Raw genomic sequence first — 22818 nt, 5'->3', positions numbered from 1 at the left:
TCCTATCCAAGACACTAGCCCATTGACTTTGGCCTAGGCCTATTGAACTGAATCGAGTCCTCTAGTGAACTAAAACTATTTGCACTGCCTAAGAAAGAATTTTTGATCTATTTTATGAACTTGTGCCTTTGTACTCCTATTTAAAGTAACTGAAATTTTGCTTATATTTCAGTGGAGCCTAATTTATTCAGAAACTTATTGGTTTGGTACTGAAGTGTGTTTCTGTATGATATTAAGTTGCCTCCTTCTAGTGAATGTTTTCTAAATTACTGTGTAATAAATAAGTGTTTTACCAAGAAACCTTGAGAGTAAGTGTCTACTTCAACCACTGTGATTGTAAGACCTCTGTGTAACATCTTTTACTGCTCACATTCCCTCTTGAGATAAGCCTGGCTGCTCAGCTCGCTACCAAAAAGGGTGTAGTAGACTTATACCAAAGGTTGGTTTTGCTTACACCTGTAGTCCTAATTGTATGTGGTGGTCCCAGAGGGTACTGCATGCAATTCTGCCTACCACTGGTGGCAAGTGGTTAGGATAAAGAATAGTTGTTAGAATGAGAGTGCTGCTCTTACTTTTGTTCAGATAGCCTTTTGAAGGTTAAGCACCACTAGAAAAGCAATTGTTTTACATTGCCAGATATTTATAACTTCAAACTGGAAGCCCTGATCATTCTAACAGTAGATCAACAGAAAGATGTGTAAATGTCAGGTCTCTCTCTGTTAAAGGCAAGAAAAATGAATTGATTGAAAAATAGTTGAATCATCAAAGACTGGGAGGTAGAGCTAACACCCCTAAACCCCCAGCAAATGTGGATAGCGTTGATGAGGATGATAATGATTCAGAGTCTATCTCTAATGTTATGTAGGAGCCAGAGGAGTCTCAGGATGTGAGCCCCACTGCATCTCTACCTGCTCTACGCTCTCAACCTATAGTGCAGGGACCCTACCAGGTCCAGTACTGAGTCCAGAATTTGTCTCTCTTGAAAAGATGAGACTTGGAGCTAGAGTTCAAAAGGCTCCAAATGCAAACTGAAAGTAAAAATCAAGAAATCAAACTCAGAGAAATGGAAATGCATCATGCTCTTGAAATGAAGAAATTGTCTCTTGAAAATGTTTCTATCCCAGAGTCTTCTAGGTCTTCCAGTCCTAAGAGACCTTGCATGCCTAAAGAAGCAGTGAGTATGTATGAGGTGAGACTTGATATTTTGGATTGGTTGGCTGCTTTTGAGTATAACTATGGAAATTAGGGTTTCACAGGGAATCCGTTGATTCCTTGGGTTTTGTCTAGGCTCCCCCAGGTTGCAACTGATGCTGTAATGGAGGTGGGGAACTTGAAAGATTGGAGTATGAAAATGTGAAGCTAGCTTTGATAGCTAGATTTGGGAAAACTCCTTCCCAGTACCTTAAGAGGTTTAGGACCCTCAAAAAGCATGATGGTACCCCTTGGGCTACCTGGGTGTGTGAATGTATGAGTAACTTAGATGGTTGGGTAAAGGGTTACAGAGTTAACACATTTGAAGTGATGAAAAATCTATTTTTGTTAGAATCTATTTTTAATGCCTGCTCTCCTGAGCAGAGACAGCACTTGGCTGCCTAAGGAAATTGATCCAAAGAAGTTATCAAAGGCTGCTGACCTGTGGGTTGCCAACAGGGCTACTCACAAGGATTCTTGGGCAACTCAGAAGGATGATGGGAAGCAGCAAAAGAAAGATGGCAAAGAGAATTCTAATACCTCTGATCCAAAAGAGGGCCCCAAAAAGAAAAAGGGTAAGCCACAAGGGAAACTGAATCAGGCTAGTGAACCCTCTGGTGCCAAACCAGAGAGAGGTCAGCAGAAGCCCCCATTTGTCAAAACATTTGGAAAATGTTATGCTTGTGCGTCTACTGACCATATGAAAGGGGATCCCAGATGCAAGGGTACACCTTCAGGGGTCCACACTGTCACCTTAGCCTTTTCCCCAGCGGGAGAAGCAAATGGCAAGTGGAAACTTTCAATTACTGGCTGAAGACCACATTGGAGTCTCTGACAGTGTTTCTTTAGTGTCCCTGGGTCTGTGGGAACAGCAGAATGTAGATGTCTATAATTCAATTCCAGATAACACAAAAGAATATTACAAGGACAGTGTACTTGTAAATGGTCAGGAGACCCCTGCCATTAGAGACACTGGGGCCAGCATTACAGTGGTGGATTAATCTTTTTCAAACCTGAGGATGTTGCTAAGGCACCCAAAGGACTCACTATGCTTGCTGAAGGCCCTGTCCAAATGCTTCCTAGACTACCAGCTCTCATCCAGTGCAACAACATGACTGTCAAGATACCTGTTTGTGTACAAAGTGAGGTGCCTCAGAGAGTCCTACTGGGGAATGACTTAAAAACTCTTGCCAGGTATCCCAGTAAAAGGAAACAGGAGCAGACAAGGAAGGCCAGAGATAGTACCTTAACTGACTCTCCAGCGGATGTTTCCGAGGAATCTATAACACCCAGTCCACAGGAATTACTAACTGCTATTTCTAAGAAGAATGAGACTAAGGGGAAACCCAAGATCTCATGGAAAAAGCCAGAAAACACTCCTGTCCTACCAACAAGGACATCCCCGAGAGGAATGTCCAAAGTCACACCTGTGACTGCTCCACCAGCTGAGGCTGAGTGTGAGGAACAGCCAGGAAAGGTTGAATCAGCTGCTGAAGATTCAGAGCTGGAAGACGACATTCTCCCTGTGGAGATCAGGATCCTAAAGACCATTCTGAGCTGCAGTCTTTACTGGTAGAAGGCGGCACCTGTAGGGCAGACTTCAGCAGAGGTCAAAGAGAGTGTCCTACTCTTGAAGGACTTTGCCAAAAGGCAGCTTTACAGCTGGATGGTCAATTGCCAGGGAAGTGTAGGTTGTACTGGGAAGATGGACTCTTCTACAGTCAACCAACTGAGTCTATCCCAGGGGACTACTGGACGACATGTCCAGATTAGTTGATGCGGGTGGAGTCGGTGCTTTGATTCTGCTGGATCTGTCAGCCGCATTCCACACGGTTGAACACGCCATTCTGCTCTCATGCCTGGCGCAGATTGGGATATCTGGCCCAGTCCTTGCATGGTTTGCCTCTTTTCTTTCAGATCGTACACAGACTCTTGCCATGCCCCCTTTTCTTTCTTCTTCCTGCCCCCTCACTTGTGGTGTCCCACAGGGATCCTCACTCTCCCCGATCCTGTTTAATATCTATATCTGGGCATTGGTCTGCCTCATCCGCTCCCACGGACTCAATTGTTATTCTTATGCTGACGACACTCAGCCCGATCTTGATCTAGACAGATCAGGATTTGAGATATCGTCATGCCTCCATGACTGTCTGAGGGCGGTTGGCGACTGAATGGACCAGAACTGGCCCAAACTTAATGGCAATAAAACGGAGATAATGGTGGTGGTTTGTCCTTCGGACCCCTCACTGTGGACCCCTGCTTTCTTGTCCACCTCTTTAGGTCCCCTTCCCAGTCCAGTTAGCAAAGTGAAAAATCTGGGTGTCATTCTTTTTGCCTCCCTGTCTATTTCCAACCAGGTCACTGCTGTGTGCCAGTCTGCCCACCATCAGATCAGGGTGCTCAAGAGGGTCTTACCCATGATACCAGAAGCCATTTGCCCCCCCGTTGTGGCTGCGTTAGTCCTTTCACAGTTGGATTACTGCAGCTTTTTATATCTGTTGCAACCGATCGGCCTTACGCAGCGGCTTCAGCGCATGCAGAACCTGGCAGCAAGGTTAGCCACTGGCTCTCCCTACAGCGCTCATATTTCGCCAGTGCTCCATCGACTACACTGGCCTCCAGTGGCCCAATGTGTTAATTTCAAGTTACTGTGTATTGTCCATCGTGCGGTCCACGGCCAAGGAGCTGAGTTTCTACAGTCCAAATTCTTTCGCTACATCCCTGAACGTGACTTACGCTCCTCCACCACTAACCTACTTATTGTCCCAAGGTTTAACCGTGAAAGGGTTGGCGGCAGGGCCTTTTCCATTGCAGCTGCCAAACTCTGGAATAATCTTCCACTGTCACTCAGAAGTGCTCCCAACCATCTTGGTTTTAAAAAAGCTCTAAAGACCATCCTATTTTAGCCCCATATTTTCACTGGTTTTCCCCTTCGTCAAGCAGCTTTCCTCTGGGCAACCGTGCACTCTATAAATTCAGTTAACATAACAAAGATTTGTAGTGCCTCTAGAGATCAGACCACAGTTTCTACAGTTAGCCCATGAAATTCTTTTGGCTGGTCACTTAAGTTTTAAGAAGACCAAGGAAAGGCTTTCTCTGTATTTCTACTGGCCTAAGTTGGGGTCTGATGTAGATAAGTTCGGTAGGAGCTGCCACACTTGTCAGACATCTGGCAAGAGTGGAGCCAAGAATGTGGCACCCTTGGTGTCTCAATGGTGGGAGTCCCTCTTGAGAGGGTAGGAATTGAAGTTGTTGGTGCCTTAGACCCTCCAACCTCTTCAGGCAATCGTTTTATGTTGGTTGTAGTAGACCATGCTACTAGGTTTCCTGAAGCCATACCTACGAGGACTGTTACAGCTCAGGCTGTTGCTAAGGCCATACTTGGTATTTTTACCAGGGTAGGTTTTCCTAAGGAAGTCATCTCTGACAGGGGATCAAACTGTATGTCTCACTACATGCAGGCAATGTGGAAAAACTGCGGAGTGACTTACAAGTTCTCAACTGCCTATCATCCCCAGACGAATGGGTTAGTAGAGAGGTTTAATAGAACTATGAAGAGCATGATAGGTGCTTTATAAGAACCCCTTACAAAAAAGTGGGACCTTCTACTGCCATGCCTTCTATTTGCTTATAGAGAAGTCCCTCAGGAGGGAGTTGGGTTTAGTCCCTTTGAGCTTCTCTATGGTCATCCAGTTAGAGGTCCACTGGCCCCAATTAAGGAAGGATTGGAGAGTGCTCCTTCTCCCAAGCCAGTGAGAGTCACTGACTATGTGCTTGGTCTCCTGAGGAGAATGACATACATGATGACATAAGCATCAGATAACTTGAAAGCAAGTCAGGCTCTGGTTAAGCATTGGCATGACCAGTAGGCCAACATGGTTGCGTTTACTGAAGACCAGCAATATCTAGTTATGGTACCTACAAGGCAGAGGGCCTTATAGGACAAATGGATTGGACCCTTCAAGGTTGTGGGAAGACTTGGGAGTGGTCAATTATCTGGTACACTTAGGCAACCCTAAGGAGGCCCCCCCCCAAGGTCTTTCACACCAACCGTCTAAAAGCTATGTCTCAAGACCAGAAGTGGGAGCTGTGCTTCTAGCTTCTGCTCAGGAGAAGGAGGAGAGTGAATCTCTACCCGATCTCCTCAGAGGACAACCTTTAGATGAGAAGATAGGAGTTCATCTCTCTTCTAATCTGACACTGGAACAACAGGAAGAGTGCAAGTTTCTATTAAATCAGTTTGCCTCCCCGTTTTCAATCTCACCAGGCTTGACCCCTTGGGGCCAGTATGATATTCTCACTGGTGACGGTTTACCTGTTAAAAGCAGAGGTTACAGGATGTCGGACCATGTAAGAACCCACATAAAGGAAGAGGTCAACAAGATTCTTGATCTCAGGGTAATAGGGCCATCCACAAGTCCATGGTCTAGTCCAGTTGTACTAGTGCCAAAGGCAGGATCCAAGGAGTTGAGATTCTGTGTGGACTATGGAGCTCTTAATGCAGTCACCACGACGGATGCCCATCCTTTACCTAAGACAGATGAGCTGGTGGACAAACTTGATTCTGCCAAGTACCTCAGTACATTTCACCTAACGTCAGACTATTGGCAAATAGCTGACAGACCAAGCCAGAGAGAAAACTGCATTTTCAACCCCAGCAGGCCTTGACCAGTTTAAGGTAATGCCTTTTGGATTAAATAATGCACCTGCTACATTCCAAAGGATGGTTAATCAAGTTCTGAAGGGGATGGAGGACTTCTGCATGGCATACTTGGATGACATTGCAGTGTTCAGCCCTACTTGGAAAGAACATGTTGACCACTTAGGATATGTTTTGCAGGCTCTTGAGCAGGCCCATCCGACCATAAAGGCAAGTAAATGTCAAGTAGTCTACCTTGGACATGAGGTAGGAGGAGGTGAAATAAGGCCATTGCCTAGCAAAGTACAAGAATGGGCCACCCCTACTACTCAAACCCAAGTGAGTCTTCTTAGGTCTCACTGGTTATTATAGGAACTTCATAGAGAACTATGGATCAATAGCTTCTCCCTTGAGTGTGGTCTCCTCACCCAAATTCCCCAAGAAGGTCAGGTGGAATGAGGAGTGCACTAAGGCATTTGAAGGACTTAAGAAAGCCCTTTGTCAAGCTCCAGTCTTAAGAGCTCCTGACTACAGCCAAACCTTCACTGTGCAAACAGATGCTTCCAATACAGGTATAGGTGCAGTTCTGAGTCAGCTGGATGAGAAAGGTTGGGAACACCCAATCTGCTTCATCAGCAGGAAGCTGAAGGAACCTGAGACAAGGTGGGCAACCATAGAACACGAGTGTTTTGCCATTGTGTGGTCTGTGAAGAAGTTTAGACCATACTTGTATGGATCTACTTTTGTGATTCAGACAGACCACCAACCCTTGAGATGGTTAATGCAGATGAAAGGGGAAAATCCTAAATTGTTAAGATGGTCAATCAACCTACAGGGGTTTGATTTTACCATTGAACACAGGTCAGGTTGTAATCGCCCAAAATGCTGATGGTCTCTCCAGAATATATGACCGACTGGAGTAAGGAGATTCATCCAGGGGTGGATTAAATCCTCCTGCCCTTAGTCTGGGGACGACAAATGTTAGGGAGAATTCTCATAAATGTGCCAATTCCCTTGACCTTAAGACCCCGAGCCACTTTGCTGGATTTTGAGGATTTGATTTTTTTACCTGGAGAGAGTGCAAGCCTTTTTCCCCCCACTCTCTCGTGTATTTTGATGTGCGTTTTACTCTTGAGTTCTTTGATTATGGCGTTTTAGACAACTCCATAGGCATCATCTTTCATGGGTGTTACACAGCACCCTCAGTGTTGTGACACAGGGAAGCCTTTTAGGCTGCCCCAAGGGTTAAATACCTTCTCTGGGATAAACTACTGTTTTCAGAGTATGTAAAGTTAAATTGACTTTACTAGTCTTTTTAAATTCCTAGACCCAACACACACTATCTTACTATAGAGTGCTGGAGTGGTTACCTAGTATCCCCTGTGTCTAGAAACTCATGTAGCAGTCAAATTCTACCCTTTCCTATTGAAATGGCTGGTGGCAGTGGTTTTACAATGAACGACCATGATTTTTCCCGATCGCGAACACCGGTAGCGTTAAATCGCGGGAGCCATGATTTTCAAGATGACGTCAGAGCCTCCTTTGTTTAAACGGGTTCCGGTCTTCTTTTTTCACCATTTCTTTTTGGAAAGGTCCTTCTAGAGTTGGTTTCTGCACGCCAAACTAGGTTTCGCCCCTTTGTTTCTATGCCTTTGGCTGGCTTCAGGAATAAAGACCACCTCTGGCGCCCGAGTGTCTGAGGTGGGCAGGAAGTGAGGGAGGTGCCTGAAACTCCCTGTGCTTAGTTTCCTAGGAGACCCAAATGCACTCTGGCGTGATGGCTTTATTGAACTTTAGTGTTACAGGTCCTCACGTCTATAGAAACACGGTGGTTCTTGGATACCACTTTAAACTTTCCACACATCTGGGGTCCAGCACTCCGTTGGGGTGGCTCAGGCTTGGTCAGTCCTGCTTCAGGGAAGTCCGGAGGATCTTCCTGGCGCTCGGGTCTGACTTAAAAGCGATCCACTCGATTTGGTGTTCCTCTCTCTGGCACTTCGGTTCCAGCAGCAGCAGCAGAAGTACAGCCAGCTTCGAGAGGATGTCCAAACAAGTTCGTTTTGGAGTTGATTGGTCCCACCAACTCAAGGGGAGAAGTCACCCTTGCAGGGCTTCTCTAGTCAAAACGGATTCAGAGCTTCAGCACAGCAGCAGGGCTTCACCAGGCAAACCAACGGTCCAGGAGTTGCAGCAGGTGTCTCTTCCAAGTTCTTCTTCGGATTTCCTTCGTCCAGTGGGCGACTCTGCCTTTCAAGCCAAAAAGCCTTGCCTTTTTTGCAGGTTTCTCTCATTCATTCCAGCCTAGCTGGCAATCACACAGCAGGGTGGCAGTCCTTGCCGGACAGCCAGCCGGCCAATCACCTTTGGGTGCATTCCTGTTACCAAGGCAATTAAGCACAGGGAGTTTTGAGCACCTCCCTCACTTCCTGCCCTAGCTGGACATACTAGAGCCAGAGGCGGGCTTCACTAGTGAATCCCACCAAAGGCAAAAAGATCAAAGGGACCAAACCTGGTTTGGCGCACAGTAAATCGCAAGAAGGACCTTTCCAGCAAGAAATGGCAAAAAAAGAAGACCGGGGCCATTATGATATAATGGGCACCCATAGATGCCTTACTGCAGCTGCGAACGCAGCCCGCAGTAAAAACACACAATGGTAGTAAAAAGTAAACCACTGCCACAAGCCATTAATTGTAGAAAGGATATCATAAAAATGTTACATGAGAAACTAGACAAAGGGTATACTAAGCAACCCCTCCAGCACCGTATGGTGAAATGGTGTGCACTGGGTCTAGAAAGTAGTCAATTTCACTTCACTGCTCTTAGAAACAGTAGTTTCACCAAGAGAAGTTATTTAAACCTTTGGGAAATCTAAGAGACTTCCCAGTGTCACTGCACTGAAGGTGCTTTGTCTCACAATGTAAAGATGATGCCTATGGAGTTTGTCAGACTCCAAAGTCAAAAGAAACGCAGTCAAAATCACAGAAAAATACATGAGAGTGGGGAAACAGGTTTTCACTCTCTCCAGGTTAGAAATTAAAAGTCCTAAAGTCCAGCAAAAGTGCTGGGGTCTCTAAGGTAGAAATGAATTAGCACATTTCTGAGAATTCTCATTAACAATTACCTCAAGTTTGACTCACCTTGACTTGCTTCCTGCTCCTCTAAATAAGTATATACTTACTTTGGATTGCATACCATAGGTATTGAGTTGGTTTTATAATTGTGTTTATATGATGGTATAGTACTTACTTATCGAAGAATGATCTTGGTCTACTTGTATTTAAATAAACCCTTTATTTGTACAATACATAGTGTTTCAGTGTTTCTTTGGACCATATGTATGCTCCAATTTATTTGTACCAAGCTACAGATGAGACTGGCTAGTCGGTCCATGCCTCCTCCGTGCTCAGGTGGCACAGCCTTAAACTAAGAGTGGAGCTTATGTACTGCCCGTTAGGTAAGAATAGGTGTAGTCACACTGTGTGAGACTACACAACACGTATCTGCTTGGTATTAGGCAAACCACTTTTTGCCACTTTTTGGTATAGGTCTGTACTGCACAAGTTGGTAGTGTGAATGAGCAGCCAGGCCTATCTCAAGAGGAGTAAATGTGAGCTGTAGAGCTATAGCAATGTTAATGTTAAAGGGCATTTGTACTGCGCACTATCACCACCGGAGTGGTCCCTTGGCGCTCTGGCGGCTCTGAAAGAGGAAGGGAGGGTGAGTTAATGGGGAAAGCAGGAACAGTGCAAGAGAGCAGTGATGTGCTGTTGGCAGCCTCAGCCCGGTGGGTCCGTTGGCTGGGCCTAGGGTGTTTGCGGCCAGTAGTCGTCGGGTACTGTTGTGGAAGTCTGTTTATTTTTTTTATTTTTTTGCAGTGTAGTGAAATTTGTGCGGTTTGTTGTGCTGTAGGTTTGTGGTTGTGTTGGTTTAGTGTTTGAGAGGTGTGTGCAGAAGAGGGAAATTGTTAGTGGAATTGGTTAGTTGGCATCTCTATCCTGAATTGAGGCGCTGGGCTTGTGTATTCTCTCCTGATGCACCACTGATCTGATCTGGGCCCATCTTGCGTTCAGTGTCCCTTTCACATCGGTCCCCCACCTCAACCTGCCACCTTCACAACACCACATGTCCTCCCTTCCTACTTCTGTGGTTAGAGCACCTGCCAATGTCCACCACTCAGCAAGTGTGGCGATTGTCAGTGTCTCGACAGATCAATTGACACTTTGGTACCTGGTGGCAACTAAGGGGGGGAGGGGGGGTTGTTGGTGGGATTGTCTGGGGTAGTTGACTCCGTCTCCATGGGTGTCACCTGTGTTTCTGTCTATCTGGTGTCATCCGTCCGGTACAGCAGGAGCTTTCCTGTAGGTTCTGGGGCCGTCAGTATCCTTTCCAGTTTAGTCATCCTTTTTCTCTGTTTCGGTTTTTAATTTGAGTCTGTGGTCTTGAAGAGCCAGGTTTTTAGTAATTTTCTGAATTTGTGGTGGTCTTCCGTGTTTCTTATCTCTTTTGGGATGTTGTTCCACGTTTTTGCAGCTAAGTGGTAGAAGGAGGTGCCTCCAAATTTTTTGTTAAGGTATTGTTTTAGTTCCAGGCGGATTTTGTTGCTGGATCGGAGGGTCCTCTTTGGTTTGTAGACTTATTTTCTTTTGAAGGAATTCTGCTCCTTGTCCTCCGATTGCCCTGTGCGTTATGCACATGGTTTTAAAGGTGATGCAATGTTTTACTGGGAGCCAGTGTAGTGTTTTTAGGGCAGGAGTGATGTGGTCTCTTCTGGATAGTTTGAGGAGTAGTCTGGCTGGCGCATTTTGGATTCTTTGTAGTTTTTACAGGAGGTATTCTGGTATTTCGAGGTACAGGCTGTTTGCATGAGGGTGACGATGTTGAGTGTTTTGTGCGTGAAGGAGAGGAAAGGTAGGCTTCTTCTTGCCGTGTGGAGGAGGAAGAAACATTTCTTCACTGTTGCGTTTATTTGTGGTTCTAGGGTTTGGGTGTTGCCCATCAGAACTCCCAGATTCTTTACTACCTTAGATGGTGTTGGTGCAGTTCCCATTTCCGTTGGCCATAGGATGGTGGTTTCATTCCCTTGGTCTTTGGATATGATCATGATTTCGGTCTTTCCTGGGTTGATTTTCAGGTTGTTGGCATTCATCCAGTTGATGACTTCTTTCAGGCAGTCGATTAGAGTCGAGTGATCCGCTTCGTTGTCTTTGATTTTGTAGATGATTTGAGTGTCATCGGCGTAGTTGTAGCAAGTAATGTATTTTTTGAAGATTCTGATGACCGGAGTCCGGTAGATGTTGAAATATAGTGGCGATAGTGAGGATCCTTGTGGTACTCCACAGCCGTTAACTCGCGGAGTGGATTTTAAGGTTTTAATCCATACTGTTTCTGTTCGGTCTGCTAGGAATGATTTAGTCCAGAGTAGTGCTGAGTCCGTTATGCCTATGTCTTCTAGTCTTTTGGTCAGGGTGTCATGGCTAACTGTGTCAAAGGCTGCGGAGAGGTCGAGTAGAATAAGGGCTGAGGTTGTGTTTGAGTCTGCGTTAGTTTTAAGGTCGTCCCAGATGGAAAGTAGTGTTGTTTCCGTTCCTCTTGCGGTCTGAAACCGATTTGAGCTTGGTCTAGCAAGTGGTGTTTTTCTATGTGTTCTTGGGTAATTTTATATACGTAGGTTTCCAGGAGTTTTGCCAGGTAGGGAATGTTTGAGATTGGCCGGTAGTTGGGGAGGTCTTCTACGTCGCCACTTGTGTTTTTTAGAAGTGGCTTGATATAGGCTGATTTGAAGGTCCTCGGCACAGTCCCTGTTGTTAGTGATAGATTTAGAAGGTCTCTGTAGTATTCTGCTGGGGTTCCTTGTGCAAGGATTGATTTGCAGATGTCCGGGGGACAGGGATCCATGGGTGACCCAGCTTTCTTGCTGTGTTTTACCAGCAATGCGAATGCCTCTACTGATATTTCAAATTAGTATGTACAAGTAATACTTACACTCAAGGTTTGTTATAGTTTTTTTTAATTTAACATACATTTTTAAATAAGCATTCTTTTAAAAGGGCAATTTATGTAGCAATCATATATACTTTAAAAATACTTTTCAGGATGAGCACAAGTTAGTGGATACTCTTTAGAGATGCTTCATACACAATTCCTACACCCTGAGGTGACTTCATTCACAAGGACAGAAATAGTATTTATATATCACTAGCTATACTTTACAGATTCTGAAGTTGCAGAAAGGAAAGGTTAAAGGAATGAAAAAGGTTAAACGGGTTCTAAGGGTAAAAAGTAGGCTTTTCATCGACATCCTTAATTTGAAGTGGTCAGGTTTGAGTCTTGGAGCTTTAGCATGCGTGTTCCATAGCTCGGGGCCTCTGACAGAGAGCATATTGCCCCAAAACCTTTCAGTACAGGAACTGTGTTGGGTAAGTCTGATGGTTGAAGAAGGAATCTACATGTGGGGTACTGAGTGTCTGGGCAAAAGTTCTAATCTGTAGTGTTAGGATTCCTGGCTGGGATTTATCAGTAACAAATGGCACATTTGTTGAGGGGACTCTTGCCTCCATGACTGTGGCGACCATACTGGATATGCCAATATTGTGCCCCATATACTCTGACACAGTGTGCTCAGGCAGAAAGGATGTCAGTGCTCCTACAAAGCGTATTGTCAGACACATCTAGAAGGAAACTGGATGAAAAAGACACAAGGAGACACCATTCTTGCAACGCATCAACCAACTTTAGTGCCAGTAGACCTATGGGTTTCCCTATCCAACCAAACTAACTAAGGTGCTTGTTGTCTGTTGTGAAGTCTAAAAGTAAAGTCTCTCCTCAGTCCAACTCTAAGCCACTCTCTGTCTCAGTTAAGACTGGATTTTTATTCCCGGGCCTGACTGACAGAAGTCTAGGTGGCCAACATAGTTAGTAAAGAAGGACAACTCTGGGAGCTGTAGCCAAACCAATCAAGGTAGCATGGAGACTGGTCAAGGCCAAGACTAAGGAAGGGGCGAGCCTGCTCAAGGGTCCACAATGAGTCTACAAAATAAGCAATCAAAGATTACAATTAGACAAGTAGTTATAAAAACACTTTATTTATGGCCAAGTAAACACTATAAAAATAACTGCAAGCAGGTAGTAATATCACACAAACTAATAATAAAAAGGCATATAGTCACAGTAGCCAGTGTAATAAAACCACAATACCCCCACCCCACAATACTGAAAGGAAAGGCAATAGTTAGATTAGTAATGGCAGTCCACAAGATTACAACTCTAACTTTATAAGGCCAACCCTAAGTTGCCTCAAGCCTTGTGCCCTGAAAGTTCAAAGTTCCAAGTAGTTTTATAAGGCTGGGAAGAGTTAGGAAGGTTGTGTGGATGGGAAAACAGTTCCAGAAGTCAGGCTAGTGTTTCTTCTAATGAATAAAACAGTTTCCAGCTTTACGAGTGCTTGCGCGAACAAGGAATGGCAAACCAAATAGTTGAGAACATTTTAAAAAAGTTAGGTAACATTTTAAAAGGGGAAATAGGGTTTCAGTTAAGTACAACTGTAACTCAGCCCCTCCTCCCCCCTCGTACCTCAGTTTCTCTTGGGACTTGGCAGGCCTTCAGAGTGTTGGTGGATGTCGTTTTTCCCGCCGTTTCTTCCAGACCTCGGTGCCCAGGAGTTACAGGCTTGAGTGAATCCCTGGCTGGCCACAGAAGCTGGTGCAACATGTTCCAGTTGAATAATGCAGCTCACTTGGGTGCAGGTCTCTCAGCACATGACTGCATGCAGAAAAGCAGTTTCTGGCGATTGTCACCATTGCAGGGTGACAGGAGGGGACACAGTTGTCGCAGTCCGAGTCAGCCTCGTATCTCAGGTCCCTAGGATGCCTGAACAGCAACATTTTGCAGAGGTGACCAGTCTTGGATAAGCTGTGGATCCCCCTACAGTTACGGCCCAAAAAACGCAGAACGGCGAAGTCTGCAGCACGGTAGCCCAGACCTCGAGCTGGTCAGCTACATATTGGCTCTGGGGCACTTCCGAAGGCTCTGGTTCGCAGGGCACCAATCAGACGTCTGGAATGGATGTTCTCTCCACTCCCAGGGTCAAAGCTCCAACAAAGGACTTCTAAAGGGCTCTTCCTGGACAGCAGCAGACGTTGGTCACCAGGCCTTTTTCGCACGGGTCCAGTCTCGTCATTCTTCTTCAGCAATGCATGATACTGGACTCCTTGCAGGATTTCTCCAGGATCTGAAGCATGGCTGCAGGACTCCTCTTCTTATCCAAAGTCACGTGAGTGTTCGGACTCTGCCCCACTCATACACACCGGCAGTGGTCCAATTAGGGACCACTGTGGGTCTCATGCAACAGTGCACGACCTTAAAAGGAATTTCTTGACCTTGCAGGGCAGGAAGAAGGCCACAGAAAAAGACGGCCAAAAGAACAAGCAAAACCTTGTGGCACGCCCATGATAGGACACTAGCCACAGTTAGTAGCCAAAAATAACAATGAGTGAAAGTGCAGTGGATTGAAGCTGATGGTTTCACTTCACCAGAATAATTCAGGACAGAGTACACAAACAAAAGCAAAAAGGTTTGGGGGCTATAGAAATGGAAAGTGTTTTTAAAAAGAGAAAACGTTCTGAACAGTCCCTACCACTTATAGAAAACAAATAATGAGGAGAATGACTTCCTTCTCCAGCTTTATTATGCAATCTTGAGATACTGCTTGGCTATCTCATGAAGTCATTAGTTTCATTCTTGTAGTAACTGTTGCCAGTCCTGGTTTCCCTTACTTCTTCCGTTGGCAGGCTTTTCCTCCTCAGCTTTGTTAGTTTTGGAAATCCTGGTAAAGAGCTCTTCAGTGTTTGTAAACGTTTCTCTCTTTCTGGATCCACTAGGGAGACGGATTGCCTCTTTGGATGGTTCTTATTCTCTCTGTTGCTACAGTTCTTCAACCCCAATATAATATCTTACAAATCTCGATTTATCTCCTTGAAACGCAGATCACACCGCATGGACCAATGAAAAATTGTAGTTACAGAAGGAAGAATCACTTGGTAAGAATTGATTTAAATATCAAACTTGGCAAATTGGAATGACAGACATTAGGTCTACAGAAATATCTTTGACACAGTTTCCTCGCCTGAATCACAGAAAGAAACTGGATATAAAACCTATGGAATATGAGAGTGGATGGTTCCCCTTGTAACAGATTGAGCCAAACATTACTAACAGACAGCTGGATCTTTTGGTCACTGTTAGGGAGAATCTTCGCTTTAGTGCTAAATTCCCCCCACCTCAGAGACCCCCAGCTCTTTTGCTGAACTTTGGGACTTAGTACTTTTAATTCTATGTGTTTTCTGTGTATCATTTGGCTGTAGAGTCTGACAAACTCCATAGACATCTTTTACATTTTGTCACCCAGCAGTGCAGTGCAGTGACAAAGGGGAGTCTTCTCAGATGTCCCAAGGTTTAAATACCTTCTCTTGGATAAACTACTGTAGTGAAATTGACATTACTTACACTTGTAACTTTCTAGACCCAGCAAACACTTTCTTATAATAGGGTGCTGTAGGGGTTACTTAGTATCCCCTTTGTTTAGCTTCTCATGTAACATTTCTATGTTACCATTTCCTCGATGAATGGCTGGTGGCAGTGGTTTACTTTTAACTGCTGTGGTGTGCTTTTACCGCGGGCTACATTTGCAGCTGCAGTAAAGAACCCAAGGGTGCCATTTTTGTCAAAATGGCCCGGTCTTATTTCACAGTTTCTTTGTGGAAAGGTCCTTCTTGAGATTTACTCTGCGTGCCAAATCGGATTTGGTCCCTTTGTACATTTTGCCTTTGGCGGCATTCATGAGTGAAGCCTGCCTCTGGCTCCAGGGTGTCTGGCGGGGGCAGGAAGCAAGGGAGGTGCCTGAAACTCCCTGTGTTTAGTCTCCTAGGAGAAAGGAATGTTCTCTTAGGTAATTGGCCGGCTGGCTGTCCGGCAAGGACAGCCACCCTGCTCGGTGACTGACAACTAGGCTGGAATGAATGGGAGCAACCTGCATAAAAGGCGAGGCTTTTTGGCTTCGAAGGCAGAGTTGACCACTGGACGAAGGAATCTGAAGAAGAACTTGAAGAAGACACCTGCTGCAACTCCTGGACTGTTGGTTTTCCCGGTGAATCCCTGCTGCTGTGCTGAAACTCCAAATTTTGGATCAACACAGAAGCCCCTGCATGGACGACTTCTCCCTTTGAGTTGGTGGGACCAATCAACTCCAAAGTAAGCCACCTGGACATCCTCTCAGAGCTGGTTGAAATTCTACTGCAGTTGCTGCTGGACCCGAATAACCAGAGAGAAACACCAGATCATGTGCGTTGCTTTTAAGCTGGCCAAGAGCTCCAGGAAGCGCCTCCGGACTCCCAGGAAGCCAAACTGACTGAGCCTGAGCCACCTCAACAGAGTGCTGGACCACAGATGCAAGGAAAGCCCATCTCGACAGCCAGGAACTGCAATGTTGCTATTTGCGGTAGACATGAGGAGCTGAAACACTGAAGTGACACTTGTTTGAAGATTGCCGGTTGCGGTCGGTGACTGTCCCCATTGCAGTGCAGGAGTCCCCAGACGTCCTCCCTCTTGTCCCCATGACTGAGGCCCAGGAACATATGTCATCTGCTGCCCTTTTTCTTCAACCTAAAAAGGTACTGTACAGTATAAGAGACCTTACCTCGTGTTGTGTAACTGCACTCGTTCTTGGTTGGCGAGACCTGTTGTGGTTGCCCTGTAGAGTTGCTGATAGCTTCTTTACTTCACAAGCCTAATCAGCTTGTGGCCCTGCTTTGATTTCTTCTTTTCTACAAAGACTTCTAAAACATTGTGCAAAACGTTTACATACTTGTAAGAAGTGTTTCAGCTCACCTAGACTTTTGCCCAATTGACTTTGGCTAGCCTGGCTCCTTGAATGACTCTTCTTCCCTCTGACATTGTCTTTGGTCTTCCTTCCAGGAAAGGGTTAACTAACTTTGCATTGGGGGTTACCAAAAGTACTTACCTGCTTCAGAATATTTGTGTGATCTCTTGTTTTGTTCTCATATCCTTTTATTTCTTTGACATACTCCCAAGTCTGATTCTAATTGCAAACAGTGCTATATTACTGTCCACAGTGTCCTAGTTACGAAAGTCACCTTAGGGCGTAGGAAGTGTCTGTGTGGCATCACAAAAGATTACTTACTGATTTAGAAATATTAAGAAGGTTTATTTTGGAGTGTATTTGGATGTTACTATTACATTGGCCTTCTGATGAAGGCTTACTCTGACTGTTAAATAAATTAATAATGGTTTAATCAAGAAACCTTGTTTATAAGAGTTTATTTGAATACTTGTCACTGTGACTCTCTGTGTAACTCCCCTACAGCTCAGATTGACACCTCTTGACATATGCCTAGCTGCTCAACACGCTACCAACCTGTGTAGTACAGACTTATGGCAAAGTTTGGGTTCATATTGCCAGGTCAGGTTGTTGTAGTGCACCCAAAGGGTACTGCATACAATCTTTCCTAACAGTCACTAATGACAGGTATATTCAAACTTTGATCAAATTCTCTTTAGCCCAGAGCTAATTGTATTAGCCTTTAGCTTCTTTTAAGTAGGACTGAGATAGCCTGTTCCTTTAAATAATTATATCTCCCCTATGCATAGGAGGATATGGATTGACTTCAAGAAACTTGAACATAAGAAAATTATGCCTATTGGAATAACGCTCCTCATCAACATAGCATCATCCAGGTGATTATTCATCTGTAAGAGTATATGACAGACAGAACTGCCGTAGATCATTTTGTAAAATAATGGACACTAAAATATGGTTTCATATGATTAATTCTAGAACTGAAAAAATTAGGATCACAGTGAATTAGAAGCTCCTGAAGAAGGGAAAGTTTTCCCGAAACGCGTAGAGCAAAAGTGCAAGAGATTGGCAGTAGCAATATTTTTCAAATATTTTTTCTGATTAAAAAAAACAATAATATTTTGCTTTTATCAACATGCATTGGGTGTGCGAGAGACTGGAGGGCTCCACAAGAGTGTGGACATCTGCTGGTCTTTCATTGTTGATATCAGCTGGAGTCCAGGTTGGTTTATCTCCCATGGACCCCACAATTCATCTTACAAACCTAAAAATTCATTAAGATACCATAAGTGTGCCCCTAGTTTTACAGTGAATAGGTCTGTTAGGAAAGATGTTCCTTTTGCTGCTTACCTTTCAGATGTCTTTGGGAGACCCTTTGTTTTGAATTCTGTCCTGACATTTTGGAGGCAAGTAAAGTATTCTTTTCTTCACTTGCAAGTTTGCTTTTGCTGGCTAGGGCTGATAGTAGATAGAAGTCCAAAATATCTGGAGAGCCAAAGATTGCAGACTCTTGTTACCGTGTGTTCTTATTCTTCTCGAGCTCTCAGATGCCTTTGACAATGTGGGTCACTCTGTCCTGCTTTCCTCTCTTACCTCCTTTGGTTTCACTGGTTCTGTTACTGGTTCCATTCCAATCTAGTCAATCGCTCTTACTCTGTTACTTGGTCAGACAGTACCCAGTCTTCCTGTCCACTCCTTTATGGTGTCCCTCAGGGTTCAGTACTTGGCCCTTGCCTCTTCTCCCATGATACTATTCCCCTGTATATCGTCTTATTATCTGTCCGATCATTTCTACGTGGTTAACACGCAAATCTTTTTCATCGCTTAGTGATTTATTTCATTCTACAGTCTTGAACTGTCTTTCTGCTATACAGCTTTGGATGTCTTCCAACATTCTCCATCTTAACCCCTCGAAAACCCCTCCTCCTTTCCCCCTTGTTCCCTCACCTTCTCCTCCTCTGCCTGCAACGTAGGCGTTACCTTTGATCCTTCTCTTTCTTTCGCTCATCATATTTCAAACACTTCCTGTTTCTTTGTACACAATATCCGCTGCGTCCGTCCGTATCTTTCCTTTAAGAATATTTATTTTATTTATTTATTGTTTGCTTGTTAGGTGCTTATACAATAAGAAAATACTGTTTCGAAGCGCCCACAGGGCAGAGAGGGAGCAGGGAGCGGGGGGACGGGGGACACTAAAAACACAATAGTTAAGAGCAGAGGGGGGAAAGGTAGAAGGGACGAACCTACTATGCCTTGTGAGTATTCAGAACATGCAAGTGCAGCAAGGAAGAGGGAAGAGGGGGTAAGTGCTAGGGAGTCCGAGCTCATGGGTGAGCCACAGATGAAGTGCTACGAATGTTCAGTGCTACACGGACTGGGGCCACGGGAGGTCTTAGTGCGAACCTCCAGGTTGCAGGGTGTGCAGATTCAAGTGCTGTGGATAGGTCAGGAGCTGGGCAGGATAGGTGTGGGAGGCAGGGACACAAGGATGCATAAGGGCCCAGGACACCGATCGCAGCAACTGCGGGGTTAGCAGAGGAGGGAAGGAGGAGTCAGTGTACAAAACAATTACATCTCATTTTTCTCGCATTGATTATTGTTCGGTCCTTCTCATTGGACTTTCTGCCTCCCATCTTGTTTCCCCACATTCTGCCTATAACTTATCTGTTTGCCTTCTTTTTTTCTCTTACTCTCCATTAATCTATCACTTCTGCTTTGCTATCGCTATGTCTTCTTCCACTTTCAAATGCATATGGTCTTGCTCCTCTACCATTCCTCTTTAATGTCCCTGTTAGGCAAAGTTTGTATGCAGTAACCTTTGGGAACACTACACACAACTGGACTCCCTAGAACTGGAGGGCTCTAAGGTGGGAAGAATTGGCACATTCATGATAATTCTCCCCAACGGTCCCTTTACTCTCTGCAATCACAGACCATGCTCTTCCTATCGTTTCCGCTCTTTCATGCTGCTTACCGCCAAGCACTGCAACTCCCCTTTCTCCATCTGCTCCCTCCCTATGCATTTTCCAACTCCACACCTTTCTCCCCTCTCAAACTGAAATGCGTCACTAACTTCCAATTTTCTACTAACATTTGTGCCATTGTATCAATTTCCAATGTACCATTTTATTAACTTGTGCAGCGCTTTGGAGAAATAACTATAGAAATTCAAATAAAAATAAATACAAACTTATGCTAGTACAGCTTTCTGGACAGCGGACTTTCTTGGTTTGTAACAACTTTCCTGATGAGCACCGTTTAATAGTTCCTTTGTAGTCTCGGGAGGATAGCTCAGCGGCAACGTGCTCGCCTTGGACATGGAGCCACACAGGTTTGATCCCCGGGTCCGTGCTTAGAAACCCCTGGGTATTAAGCGTGTTAAAAATAACCTATCATATCATTTCTCATCTCGAATAAAGGCCAAGAGTCTGGGAACTAGGGTTAGCGTTGGATTGTGATTAAGACTAAAGGAAATTCAGATTCAAGGCCACTGTGTCCGTTTCCTTATTATGATCTACCACAATCTCTATGGATGGGAAGCAGCAAAAAGAAAATCTTCCCTAACAAAAAACAACACATGCTCAACCAATCAGAAGCTAGGCAGTCTCCCCATTAATTCCTATTAGAGACTGACCTTTGGTTGAGTGAATTAAGATCTCAATACATCCCCAAGACAGAGCACCAGTTTTCTTTTATCATGATTAGTCACCACAGGACCTTTGACATTGCCAGTGACTCCACTGGTAAGGGCACACCCTCAGAACACTTACCTGAAACTTTACTATCACAGAAGATTATCTTCTATTCTTAGAACATCTCTATGTGGATTGTTCCTTAATTAACACCACACTAGCCTTTTAAGAGTTGCCCTCGAGCGCTCAGCCTCATCTACCACTAGGTGAAACAGGGAAAGCTTGCGGGAAACCTTATTGCCTAGGTGTGGTTCAATCTCCCACACCACCTGAACATAGGGAGGAAAGAAGCAACCCTAATGCTGGTTAAGGTTTGGAATTTCAGACAGAAAACACTTTCAATACCCACACTACCTGTCCAAAGAAAGCAATGTAGATACCTTCAGTAGAACACACGTTGACAAGTACTTCCAATGCAGTCTTCTGTGCCACTAACAAGGCGGACGCTTGCTTTACCTCTTCATTCTTGGGCTAGAAAAATATGGAAATAATATTTAAAAACTGTGGGGTGCATTCAAAGGCCCCAAACTGAAGTTGCAATCACATGAAAAGCAGGATTTTTCAATACCGACACAAAAATGGCTTTGCATGTGCGATTGCAAATGCAAACTGAAGGGCCTTGTTAAAAAAAAAAAAAAAAAGGCCTACCTGTCATTTCTCAAGGAAAAGCAGCATTTTATTTCACAAAGCAAGAAGAAAAATCAAAGGTCCCTTTCACATAAAAACAGGATTTTTAAACACTCACAAAAACAGCTAAGCATGTGCATGTAAAGTTTAAATGTGAAAATTGTACCACTGCTAACAGGAAAAATATCAGGGAAAAATACATGGTGTGTTTTGACTAAAGGTAATGTATATTATGTTTTGCATACAACAAACAGTGACATTTAAAGAGCCACTTTGTTTTCCATGGAAACATTTCAGCACAAGGCAAACCCTTTTTCTGGCTGTTGGACACGTCACCACGAACTTCCACACTGGAAGGAGGACATACCCCATCTAATTACAGCTGCAATAAAGGGTGTCCTGCTAAAGGTGTAGCAACCCATGGATTCCCCAGACTTGCTGGCTCAAGTTGCCCTTGAGTGGAGCATGACTAAAAAGGTGTGAAAAATGGGCGCTACAACTTCGAACAGGCAACCAACTTCAAAGAGCAGCCTGCAAACACAAAGAGAATAATAAAAACTCTGGTTACAGGCTGGCCCAGTGAGACCATATGGCCTGAAGGCAGGAGAACTGCCATTTGTCCCACATGAAGATTTACAATTAATTTTAAAGGACTATTATGACTTAAGCCGTTTTTTCCCAGAAACCATAAAGTGGATTTTCTTCATTTATATACCATTTGTTTTATTCTTATTTTTTTTATTTTGTATTTTTATGATTTCTTTTGTTGGTATTTCCAGGCAATTTTGGAGATATAAAATTCATCCACCTGTTACTCAGGGAACTGTAATAGCCATCTAAGATGTGTTTCTGGATGATCTGAAATTGTGCCAAATGTCAGAGTTGGTGAAGGAAGGCGAATAAAATTCGGAATAAGGGTAAAAAATTACATATTCCTAACTGTTATGTTTTTTATGAAAACGGCAGAAAATTGCCACATCGCTGGGCAATATGTTGCAGACCTGGTTGTCATCTTATTTAATTCCCGATGATTAGCTGAATCAGAAAATATGTATATAATGGCAGTTATTAGTAAAATTATGAAGTTTTGCCACATAACTAGTTTTTGCTAGAAATTTGGCTGGGGAACAAATGGGGCTTTTAAATTAAGCTGCTATATTTCTGCTCCAAACTCAAATGATCTGTAAGAGAGGGTCTGGAGTGAGGAAAAGAAAGAAGGTTAACTGTCCAATCCTATTGTGTCACCTCTTGCAGGGTACACCCTCAAGATTGTAAAATTGGTGGCATCATCGCTGCTATATAAGGGGAACCGCACAAGGAGGGAGGTGCTGAAATTTACCATCGAACAGTGCTGATGAAACTTATCTGACAGACAGCTGCAAAGAAACACCACAGGAGATTGACGAGAGTGTATCTGGGTGGAGCGATCTATTTTTATGAAGGCCTAAGAACTGACCGAGTCCTATGGTGGAGAGTGGGAGGCCATCCTTGAAAGTTGAATGACCAGATTCCTGCCATGCAACCGACGGTCCTGAGCTTTAAAAAGAGACTTTCTATGTAAGCAGAACGGAGTCCTGGGAAACCAAAAGGTGGGGAGTCTACTTGCCTTAAATAATTTTCCCTTTATAGTCGTGGGGGGGGCGGTGGCAAGCTGTGTAGATCCTTAGCCTACTTAACTAAAAAGATTAATTTAATTAAGTCCCCATTTGGTGGAACACTACCTTCCCAGTGTGCCCTGAAAAGCTATAGCCTATAATTTAATTGGGTAATCCTTTTTGTTCCATTGACCCCGACTTCT

General features: G+C 44.3%; 1 protein-coding gene across 3 annotated transcripts in view; it reads right to left on the bottom strand.

Annotated features, from left to right (window-relative positions):
- HEATR3 (HEAT repeat containing 3) overlaps window positions 1-22818 on the bottom strand; it is a 366680-nt gene that overhangs the window by 197158 nt on the left and 146704 nt on the right. For all 3 annotated transcript variants that reach the window (XM_069604764.1, XM_069604763.1, XM_069604765.1), the window contains exon 8: window positions 20774-20864. In XM_069604764.1, coding sequence (XP_069460865.1) covers window positions 20774-20864 — 91 coding nt within the window. The remainder of the gene's footprint in view (window positions 1-20773; window positions 20865-22818) is intronic.

This window comes from Ambystoma mexicanum, chromosome 1p (genome assembly GCF_040938575.1).
Source record: "Ambystoma mexicanum isolate Mex_15411 chromosome 1p, UKY_AmexF1_1, whole genome shotgun sequence".
Lineage (NCBI taxonomy): Eukaryota > Metazoa > Chordata > Amphibia > Caudata > Ambystomatidae > Ambystoma > Ambystoma mexicanum.
This window is presented reverse-complemented; position numbering and strand designations above follow the sequence as displayed.